Source organism: Malania oleifera, chromosome 1, assembly GCF_029873635.1.
Source record: "Malania oleifera isolate guangnan ecotype guangnan chromosome 1, ASM2987363v1, whole genome shotgun sequence".
NCBI lineage: Eukaryota > Viridiplantae > Streptophyta > Magnoliopsida > Santalales > Ximeniaceae > Malania > Malania oleifera.
Window position 1 is genome coordinate 146,533,131 of NC_080417.1, and position 12,463 is coordinate 146,545,593.

Genomic DNA, 12,463 nt, shown 5'->3' on the forward strand with positions numbered 1-12,463 from the left:
GGTTGAAACAGGCGTTGAAGACCCAATTCTATCCAGAAAATGTGGAGTACATAGCAAAGTGCAAAGTAATGGAATTGCAACAAACCGGCTCAATAAGGAGTTATGTACGGAAATAACAAGCCTTGATGTTAGACATCGTAGACATGACCGAATCGGATAGACTGTTTCATTTTCTTCGGGGTTTGAAGACATGGCCAAGGAATGAACTACGTCGGCAGGGTGCTGGTGATCTCTCTTCTACCCTCGTTGCTGTTGAACGGTTGGATGATTTTTCAGACAATTCTGGGAAGTGAAATTTCCCTACGTCTGCCAATAATGATTCTAGGCCCAGTAAAGTGTATAAGCCCACAAATGGGGGAAGGGATAGGGAGACAAATAGTTCTTGGAAAAATAAAAGCACACGCTTGAATAAGGAGTGGAGGGGCGGACGAACGGGGGGTGGAGAGCGTCGAGTGCCAATCTCATGTTTTCTTTGCATGGGTCCACATCGAGTGGCAGAGTGCCCTAAACGTAAGGCTTTGAATGCTTTAAAGGCCCTTCAAGGTGAAACCGAAATCCCGACAACATTCCCAGAAGAACAAAAGAATATGGTGGGAGCATTGAGATTTTTAGGGGCATAAGAGCGCCAAGTAGTTACCAACAAGTCTCAGGAGAAGAGATTAATGTACGTTGATCTTCTTTTGAATGGAAAGAAAATCAAGGCCATGATTGATACAGGGGCCACCCATAATTTCATTAATGATTCAGAAGCCCAACAGTTAGAATTACAAGTAGATAATGATGTGGGGAAGTTAAAAGCAGTGAATTCTCAAGCATTAACCACAGTGGGAGTTGCACCTAAAGTAGCCTACCAAATGGGGTCGTGGTCTGGAACAGTTAATTTCACCGTGGCACCCCTCGACGACTTTGATGTGGTATTGGGAATGAATTTTCTTAAAGTAACACGCTCAATGTCGATCCCAGTTACTGATTGTCTTGTGATAAGGGGAAATACACCTTGTGCGGTCCCCGCAACCTACAACAATTTTGATAAAAAGAAGTTGCTTTCAGCTCTTCAATTCAAGAAGGGAGTAAAAAAGGGAGAATCTTCTTTCGCGGTTCTACCGGTAGTTTCAGAAGATGCAGAGATAGGGATATATCCAGTTGAAATTAAGGAAGTTTTAAAAGAGTTCAAGGAGGTAATCCTAGAATAGTTACCTAGGGTTTTACCACCTTGACGACAGATTGACCACGAAATTAAGCTTTTATCGGGAGTAAAGTCGCCAGCACGAAACCTTCAGCATGCCATACAAAAGATTGAAGATTTCAGAAATTCAAAAACAGCGACACCAACTTCGACATCAGAAGAGTGAGACGGCGTTCTACAACACATCGACGAGGACGTCGATAAAATGAGTTGGGGAAGATGTTAGGGAGTGACAATGTAATAGGGAAAAGGGGGAGAGAGATACTGCTATAATTGTATTTTCTAAGGATTTAGAATGAATATATGATTATCTGTATCGTTTGTATGGTTATTCTCTTGTTGTTGAATAATACAAGTAGTCATTTTTATTATGGTGTTTTATTGCCTTGGATTGTGATGTCTCTGATTGTTATAGTCTTATTCGGCGTATAAGAATATATTGCTCGTGTGATATCCTATTGTTCCTTATTTTTCTTGAGTATTGAAACTCACCTGGTACTCGTGCTTGTAGACTTGAACGTGTGAGACTTAACTGACTTGTCGAGGGAGAGCTCTCAACGAGTGCCACACAACCCTTACTTGAGTCCCATTTTGGAGGTATGTGACACTTTGCTTAATTCTTGGTAATTTCTTCTGGTTGGCGTGTGGGAGCCATGTTTAATTTGTTTCTTGAATTAGCAAGCAAAAAAAGAGAAAAAAAGAAGAAAAGAAAATGTTGCTACATAATCACATTTCCCAGTGTACTGTTGTTATTTGTCACTCAGCGTGAATCTCTGTGAATCTCCCTCGCTCTATTTTTGATTTAGTATACCGATTTGTTTGCACATAATTAACCATGAAGAAGAAAGTTGGATTTAATGCCCCCAGGGCTGAGCTCAGTTGGCAGGGCGGATTTCAGGGGTTGCCTTTCACGAGGTCAGGTTAACAGCCACCCCGGGTTCGATTCCTGCTGCTGGGCGCCTGACTTTACCTCTCTGTGGTATGTGGGGCAGTACTACAGGGCGTGGGATTAGTCATCAGGCCGGTGCGACGGACCGTAAAACGGACGTCGTTGACGGCGGGTGGACACCCGGGACGTACCCAAAAAAAAAAAAAGAAAGTTGGATTTAATTATTGTAGCGACTCATGGCAAGTTTTAGCGTGAACTTCGAGTTGTATATACGCCGGCATATAATCGAAGTTAGCTCTTCAGCTTGATCAACATCACGGCCCCCAAAACGAAAAACCTATAAACTCAAAGCGTATATAGAAAACGATGCGATGAAAAGCCAAGATGGAGCCTCCGGCAATGAATCATGCAGTGGTGCCCATATATATCATTTTCATTTCTGAACAATGCGGTACTCGTGTTAAATGAGAGCAATCATATGTTACAGTGCGTTATCGGTTTCTCATCGTATCTCTTGCAGATTTGACAGCCAGGGCTGCAAAGGCCACTGTCTCTGCTGCAAAGGCCACTGCATGTATCTGCTGCAAAGGTCACTGTGTCTACGCAGCCTCTCATTAATTTCAAGAACTGCCGCCGCTGCTACCTGCTCCGCCCTTATGATTAGTTTCTGTTCTGCCTTCTCAAGATCCACAAAACCCTCGAGCAAGCTAAATTTCTATATTTCATCGATGTTGCGATCTCTCCTCCATCCCTAAGATTCAAGAGCTTGTTCCATCATGGCTTCGCCCCTGAATTTGAAACGCCAACACTCTGCAGCGGGTGAAGCTACAGATGATAGGATCAGCCGTCTTCCAGACTCTGTTCTTTCTCACATTCTCTCTTTCGTCCCTACAACTGATGCAGTGAGAACCAGCGTCTTGTCCACCAGGTGGAAGCACCTCTTGGCTTCCGCCAGTAACCTCCACTTCGACGATTCCCGTGTCGTCTCTGACTACCTAAATCGTAGAGGGAAAAGGCATAAAACAGATTTGGCCCCTCTTCATAGTTTTGTGATTTTCGTTTAAAGAGTGTTGGCGCTGAGCAACTCACTGCTGATAAATAGATTCCGTCTTAAATGTACTGCCGGCCAGTTTCTCGGGTACGAGATGAAACCTCATCTAAATACATGGATATCCGTTGCACTATGGCATGGTGTTCGAGAACTTGATCTTCATATTTCACCGCTAACAAAATCAAACCTCTTGCCTTGCAGTCTTTTTACCAGCGCAACACTGAGGGTTCTAAAATTGACCATGAATGGCGCTGAGCTTAATGTTCCTGCAAGTGTTCGTTTTTCAAGTCTGAAGATTCTTCATCTTCGGAGCATGGTGTTCGTCGATGATGGTTCGGTTAAGTGCTTATTTTCTGGCTGCTCTGTGCTTGAAGATCTGCTCATAGAATTCTGCAATTTTAGCAGAATGAAAGTCATTGATATTTCAATACCTACACTTCAAAGGCTGACCATTAATGGAAGAACATCCAATTACGAATATATAATACCTCAGTATGAAGTAGTGTTTGATTTTCCGCTCCTTGAGTACCTCAACTACGTTGATTTTGGAGTCAAAAGGATTTGAATTGAAGAATCAGGAAAATTCTCTCGGTGAAGCTCATGTTAACATTCGTCCGGTATATGGAATGCGGTCTATAGCAGGTCTGAAAGTTGTCAACTTTCTTGAAGGCATCTGCAATGTGAGTTTTCTCCACTTAATAAATGATCCTCTACTGGTAAGTTTCCTTCATTTCCTTTTTGTCTGTAAATTCTTATATGATTGACTCATATGTTGATTGATTTTCATTTCCTTATCTGTCAATGAAAATTTCTCACTTGCTCTTATTTGTGTCCTGCACGAACAAAGTCTCTTGACAATCTCCCTATTCAATTCTGTCTCCCTCAATTTTCCTACTTAACCTACTTGGAGCTTGGTTCTGCATATGCTAGTGAGTGGAAAGTGGTGTCTACATTTATTGAGAACTCCCCATATCTTTTAGTGCTCATCTTTTCACAAGTAAGTAATAATTAGGAAGCAATGAAGATGTGCAGCTTAAGTTAGTTTTTTCACCACGTACATGCATTTTTAACGTTCTTCATATTCTTACTTTGGCAGGGTTTCTCACGTACCAGCAGTTGGCCTGCGAGATCACAATCTTCCACTACCTTGCAGAATAAAAGGCAGAAGCGCATGTCATCAATGCTTCGAAAAATTGAAATAAGGGAATTTACTGGGAGTGAATATGAATTCAAGCTGATAGGGTATTTTCTAAAGATTTTAAAAGGACTGGAAATGCTGAAAATCATTAGCTCCTATCATCCCAAGAGTCCATTTGATATTACTAAAAAACTATTAATGCTTCCAAGGCGTTCCAAAACTTGTCAGATCGACTTCAACATTTGATTGGGCCTTTACTAAGATGCAGGTTCTTCGCTTCACCCACTTCTTGTAATTAAGTTGTGGAGATGTATTTATTTTTGACAACAATTAGAAATTATTCTGTTTTTGTCGTAGCCCTATGCCCTGTTATTATGTATAGACTACTGAATTGAAGCATTGCACATGCACAAATTCCTGCTCATTGCCATATGGAGTGGTCAACCTCTTTACTGTCTAGACTAGGCCGGATCGAGCAACTGTTAAAACTAATTATTGTCACTCCTACGTTCCAACACTTGCCTATTTTTCTACCAGCACTGGTTGTGCTGGATCACGGATACTGCTAAAATTTTATTGTCAAGTTGCTCAAAGTCGACCTTATGGGACGTCATTTGTTTGAAACCATGAAGCCAAATACAGCAAGGAACACTATATATAAGGCGGTAGGGTGCTGGTAATTTTAAGTCTTATTGAAATGGATTAGGGCTGTTTAGTTGTGAATGATTGTTTTTTTTTTTTTTCATTCTATTTTTTTTTAAAAAAAACATCTGTCTTAACTAAGTGAACAAGTTTGGCAGTATTTTGACTTTATTTTAAATTTTTAAAATTTTTATAGAATGTTAGAAAATGTTTTTTCATTGTTCTTTGAGATTTCTAGCTCTTCTTGGGAGCATGAAAATTGGTTTTTAAATTTTAATTTGTACGCATCATGTACAGAGGTTTTTTTTGAAGTGATATAAAAAAAAAATTTTAATCCTAAAATCCATTATTTCAAATATTTTTGTATGTAAAAAATAAAAATAAAAAAAGTATTTTTGAAGTGGTGTTATGTCAAAATAGGACTTACCACATTGATTTGTTGAAGTTTGAACCTTCGGGCCATAATGACATGTGTCTAAATGTTTATTGTTGCATATCGAGCAAATTGATTAAGGTTATTTCTGGCTCCTTAAATGTGACGGTGATAGTCATTTGAAAAATTAAAAATAGAGGTTGCCTAGGTAAAACATAAGGTGCATGCCTAGCAAAGATGAGTTAGGTGTCGCTAACTTACTCTAATGGCTGAGTGGATAATCGTGTACGAAAGACAAGTATCACTCAAGTGACCAAGGAATTACAAGTAGCAATCCAAGCAAATAAAGGCCACACAGTCTTGGTATCATGGTTGCCTAGTCATATTAGAGATCGCAATGCATTGGACAAATATATTAATTATATTATAATTTTTTTGACTATAACAATTAAATTTATAATATTTAGAAGCCATACTAATTTATGATTACACTTTTCATGTTTGTATATAGATTGAATTTATTACTAAGATTGATGACTTAAATTTATATTTTTCAACCTTGAAATTAATGTCAGATTAACCTCAATATTTAATACTGCGCGTACAGATTGGCCCATCAACTAACAATAGTTCGTGGAAGAGTCCATGATAATTTGTTGGTTTGCATGCAAGTAGCAAAATCAAATTGCATGGGTTTGTATCCACATGAATAGCACAAGCAAATGTTTGAAACTCATTGAATTGGAATTTCCAGCAATAGGGGGAATGTAAATCATGGTCGGTACATAATTCTTTACTTAATAATAGGATTAAAAACAAATAATATCATGTAGTTTGCACATGGGAAGTGTATACGTTTGCCTCATCTTCTATGTGCACCAAGGCCTCTCACCTTGGCCAATCTCTCTCTCTCTCTCACATACACAATTTTCATGTTATCACTACTCTTTCTCGAGAAATTATTAAGTAGATCGAGTTTATTATGGTTCTTATAAACTAACTAACAGTAACAATTCATATTTAAGACAAATAAGTAAATTATATTTATTTTTTGAAAAATTAAATTAAAAATTATGAATTATCACGATTTTGTCATATATAATAGTTTATGAATAATGTGATAAATGAATCCGTGAATAATTTTTCTCCCAATAGATCTTATGATTGAAAATTTTAGTTTTCCAATTAGGTAGAGATAAAGGACGTAAAGTAAAATATGAAATATATATATGTATATATATATATATATATATATATATAATTAGGTCCACCAAAAAGATAAACATAATGTTCTTATCCACTAAATTCTCTCAATAAGCGCAAACACATCAAATAATAAGTATTATATGGTAGAATTATGTATAATTTAATAAGATCAACTATTTCATATATTTTCATTAGATTAAAAAATTTGACCACGTTGATTTTCTAGAGAACTTAATTTTTTATCCCAATCATGGCCGTAGAAATCAATTTCTTTGTGTTGACTTTTTGAGTCATATCTCGTTTTTTATAATGACAAATACAAGGTATTTAATGTTTGGTGAGTTTGTGTGCATGATTAATTGGCAGTATCATATGGTGCACATGAACTTGAAGGGAAATGAAGACTCAAAAGATTCATTTTATTGTAATTTATATTATATTCAATTCGGGTCTGTAATAGTAAAGTAAGAATGGTCTGTAATAATCTGCATATCATACATATAGGAACTATAAAGTTCAAATGACCATAAACAGACTTCGGTCGACCGATGCTAGGTTTTTAGGCTTAATTGAAAAGTCTAGACTTTAGAGAGATCCTAGGTCCTTGCACTTACACTTAGGATAGTCCTCAATATTACATATACTATCAGGGGAATAAATTGAATTAAATCAGGACTTAAAGGGAAAAATTAGTGAGGCTTCAGGCGACCGAACCCATCGTGTTCAAAACACCTTGGGCAATCGAACCTTTGACCAGTCAGAAAGTTAAATTGGTTTCGGGAGACCGAACCAAATATGACCGTAGTGTCCTTGAGCGACCGAACCACAATTCTAACTTTTCCCAACAACTAGGCAGCCTGAACTCCCATGTTCAAACATGCCTTGGGCGACCGAAATTTCAAGTTCGACATATTGAACTTTAGATCGGGCGACCAAATCGCAGTCTTTTGGAGAATCGCCTCAGTTCAGTAAATCGAACCAAAATTTAGGCACTCGAACCTCAAAAATCACTTTTCATGTTGTGTCTGTTTGGGTGGCTAAATTCTAGTTCAAGCACCCGAAACTCTCGGGTTGGTTCATTTTTTAATCGAGGTAAATAGGGTTAAATAGGGTTAATTTTTCTAATCAATTTTAAAATAATTTTAATAATTACTCCTTTGTCCCTAATAGTTATAATTTAGTCATTGTCTATATATAGGGGCTCATTTTCTTTGGATTAGTGTGTGATTAGCAAATAGGATTAACTAAAAATCCTCTCAAACTTTTTGTACTCCCATTTGCCCATACTACACATTTTAAAGCCAAATTTCTTATACTCTCTCATACAATCATTCTTTTGCTAAACTAATCTTTGTGAAAGTTATTTGAGTAGAAATTCATTGTTCTATATTGGTAGGATACTCTCATTATATTCATTGTATTTATTTTTCAGATTGAGAATTGAGCATAAGATTTTTCCCTTGATTTTATTTGATAAATCAGTGTGTGGGAAAATCTTGAAGCTAGTGAGTCTTTGCATCTTCATTGCAAGACTCATTGAGCTTGTGATTTCTGAGTGTGCAAAAATATTTTTCATAAATTTATTTTTGAATATCTCTTATGCATGAATATTGAGAAAATCTTTGTTAGAGATATTTAAAATATTATTGGTAGAAATCTTTGAAACCCTAAATTGTGATTGAAATTTATATTTATACACAGTTTCAAAGATTAGCTTGATTAATACACTAATTGTTATTAATTGAGTATAAACATTAGATTGAGTGTTATCACACATATTTGTTAGCTTTGGTGTATTCCCAAAAAGGGGGTGAATTGGAATTTAAAAATTAATCCCCTAGGTTCAACTAATTGGCAAGCAGTATTACACAAACCTAAGGTCTTTCTATTTAATCAAAAACTCAATTAACACATGTACAACATATAATGAATTAAACAAAATATATGCATGTGCTAAACTGAAAGTGCGGAATATAAACTGCAAAAATAAAAAGCACGCACAAGAAATGTTATCGGGGTTCGACCAACTGTGCCTACATCCCCGCCTCTAACTCGCAAGTCTGAGAATTCCATTAAAGCTCACTTAACGAGTGGAGTGACACCAATTACAACCAGGTCAATTAGCACAGGGCTGACCTCAACCTTTACAAATTCTCCTTGCGGGGTGGAGAATGTTCTAGGTCAAATTCACAAGGCTAACCCCAACCTGATCCTTCTGGGTTAGATCAAACCCCCTTAGGCCACGCTTGGAAATACAACAGTATTTATCACAAAGTAATCGGTACAGTGATTATGCTTTCATGTAAAACAGATATGTACCCAATATGCGCAATCTAATCAATCAACCACACATCAACAATGTAGGAAATGTAAATTCAGTGATGTGAATAAGTGTGCAAACAATACTCAACAAGATATGATCACTATAATGTTCAAGAGTATTCTAAGACAAGTTATATCTTTGAAACAATTTATATCAAGTATTAATAACAAACCAGGGTTTCAAAAATGTTAATTAGATAATCAAACTATTTTCAAAAGATTTCCTTCAATGAAATGAGCATAAGAATAGTTTGAAAAATATTATAACTTGTAGGAAATATTTTTTGCACAACAAAAACAAAGTTAAGGGAATCTTGCAATGACAATGCAAAGATCCCTAAGCTTGTTAGTTTATCCCAACACAAGATTTATAATGTTGAAATCTGTGGGATAAACTTAACTAAACTCCCCCCTAAATCAATCAATCAAACAAGAACAATGAGAGTATTAGTAATGCCTAATACACATAAGAACAATCAATAAACTCTCACAGTACCAAGATGTATCAAGGGAATAAATATTTGAGAGTATTTTGAGCAAAATGAGATTTTGAAATAGAGAGGATTTTTGCTAATTATTTTGGCTAATCTCTTGCTAATCCTCACAAATGAACTCATATTTATAGGTTGAGGTAAAATTATAATCGTTTAGGACCTGTTGGGAATTATTAGAAAAGATTCAAAATGTTTAAACACACTTAACCCAACTTAACCCGTTTTTACTGCAGTTAAAATAATTTTAACCTGTCGAGGTTCAGGTGGCTGAACTATGGTTTGGTCACCCAAACAGACATAGGAATAAAAGTAATTTAAATGAGTTTGGTCACCTGTGTCATGCTTCGGCAGGCCAAATGAAAGTCAGAAACATTACTTCGTGATTTCATATGCCCGGTCTTGGGTTCAGTAGCCTGAACTCTTGTGTTCGGTCGCCTGGGGCGCATATTGATCTAAATAGTTCGGTCGGCCAAGTTGGTGGAATGTCCCTTTCGAAGGGTCTGGTCGCCTGAGGGTGATAAGGTCAAAATAGGTTCAATCGCCCGAAGTCTGGTCAAATTGTTGACTTCTCAACAGTTCGGGTGCCCGAGGTGATTTGTTCACCTAGGGTTCGGTCGCCCGAACTCTCTCATACTTACCCTATTTTGTACAATTTTATTTCAATTCTTTCCCTTGATAATGTAAGTGATTATAGAGACTTTGTGCACAATGTGTAGGAACTTAGGGTCTTTTAAAGTACGCCAAAAAACCTAGCGTCGATCGACAGTCATTCGGTCCCTATGGTCAATCTACGGTCATTTTGAGCTTACACAACCTACATGCATGACATGCAGAGATTATTACAGACCATATTCCTAGTTACTATTACAGACCCATATTACATAAATTGAATTTACAATATGAAACTAATCTTCAGGGTCTTCATGCTTTGCTTTCTTGTGCCATTACTTGATCTGCTAAAATGAACATGCACGTACATTTAAAAGCCATCAAATACCTGAGTATTTGTCATTATCAAAACCGAGTGTGACCTATAAGGTCAACAATATTGCACTGATCTTATAGTTTCTATCTATTTGAGGTGCATTTGTGGTAACCCAACAAAAAAAAAATAAAAATAAATAAATAAATAAATAAATAATTAATTAATTAATTAATTAAACAATTAATAAATAAATAAAGAGATATTTTGGAAGAGATATTTTGGAAAAAATATTTTGAGATATTTATATATATCTTGGAGGAGATATTTATTTTGATTACTTAAAGGTTAAGTTAGGTTTTATTTTATAAACTCTTATTCTCTCTCTTTCTCTCTCTAGAACTCGAACAAACCCTCTCTTTCTCTAGGATTTCACGTCGTCCGTTGCTAAAATCCACGATCCTTCATTACCATGTGGATCAGGAGGAGAATCTCTACGCTTATTGTGGAACGGATCTTCGTTTGTGGAATTTCAGGATTTTTCCTAAAATCGAAGGGTCTAAATTCGGTTTCGGTTTGGTAGATCAGTAGTATAGGAAATTATATTGAAGTATTGTTCTTTGGTTTTTAGGTTTTAGGGACCCCGAGTCGTCGTTTTGGATCGATTCGTTCGTGTTTCGGTTTTAACTTTAAAGTAAGAGGATTTGTTTACATCAGTTTATCTTGAAAAGTAAATCGATAAAACTGTAATCTATACTATTATGTACGTTACGACTGTTCGTTTGCAAAATTCTACTGGGTAAAAGTGTCGGTTTAATTATTTTTACGGTTTTGGTAAATTTAGGAATTTTTGCATATGATCTCCAAACGTTTTAAAAACTTACCTAGTTGCTTTAAACTACTAGTAGGAGATGTTTGAACCCTCATTTTTCATTTAAATGACTTTTTGAAATGATTACTCTTTAAAGTGGTTTTTGACAAAAAGAACGTGATATATGCTGTTAAATGGACTTATAATGCATTGGTATATATAGTTATGAACTATAAGAATTAAGGTTCCATTATACTATCTGAAACTGTGAAAAATAGGTGCCGATTAAATATCAAGCTTTAAATGTGAAAAGGGATAAACCGAGAGTACGTGTGCGGATTGATACCTCAGTTTGAAAGAAAGAAATAATGCCTGTTTAGTTCATTAATAAGATTATGAAAAACTGGAAATGCACAATTTATTATGTTTTCATTGTAAATTGTATATATGATAAATGAGACCATAGCTTGTTACTAAAAAAGTTGAAAGATACTTCAGATTAAAGGAGTTGAAAGATACTCCAATTTCTAAAGACGCGGTTTCGTTGTTAGTAAAGTACAGTGCAACCACATATGTGAATTAGTGTAGGTACAGAGATAGTCGGCTTGTAGGAGTATTGAAACGTCTGGTGAAATAATGGACCGGGTGGGGCAGTCTACTCCAAAAATACATTCCCCTGAACACACTTACCCTTTAAAATAAGGCAGTACAAAAGATCTCTCTATCTGCGAGCCTGATCTGCTCACCTAACTAGATCACCTGAAAAATGTTAAACCACTAGGATGAGACAACGTTTTGTAAGAGAAAATATGTTATTACTAGTGTGTGACGACTGAGTTTCATAAATATTATAATGACAATATTTGGAATTGTAAAAGTTGATAACTCAATATACGGTATAACTTGCATTTATCATAATTTAAAGTATAAATATAATATCTGAGTTTTCTACTTTTCATACTTCTAATATCATACTATGTTACTGATATTCTTTAAATCTGTATACATATACATAACTGATATTTTACCCTGAAAAATTGTACGTCATGATTTAACCCCTCATGACAGGGTTATGCGGCTCGTAGGCAGGATTTAATCCTGGTTGGCCTACCAGGTAAGTCAAATGTACTCTACCAATCCTCAGTTCGTCCAAACTACGTCCTCTCCTAGGCACGGAACTGGTAACTATCTCATTAAACCGACCTCCTCAACCCAGAATACTGGGGAGACTGCAATCTCTCCATAGGCATGGTTGACAAAATTCACATATTATTTGAGATATGTGGTTGCACTTTAATATGAAAATAGCAACGGTACCGTGCTCCACTAACTGAACATAAGTTGATTCATCAGGGTCTAATACTGTATATATTATTTCTATAGATATCCTACTATTTTCATCATGATTCCAAAATAATCATAACACTAT

General features: G+C 36.1%; 1 protein-coding gene across 1 annotated transcript; it reads left to right on the forward strand.

The window, feature by feature from the left end:
* Window positions 1–2,851: 2,851 nt before the first annotated feature.
* LOC131149592 (F-box/FBD/LRR-repeat protein At4g26340-like) lies at window positions 2,852–3,691 on the forward strand. Its single transcript, XM_058100179.1, has 2 exons — window positions 2,852–3,090; window positions 3,178–3,691. Exons 1-2 carry the CDS (start codon window positions 2,852–2,854, stop codon window positions 3,689–3,691), a joined length of 753 nt encoding a protein of 250 aa, XP_057956162.1.
* The last annotated feature ends 8,772 nt before the right edge of the window (window positions 3,692–12,463 follow it).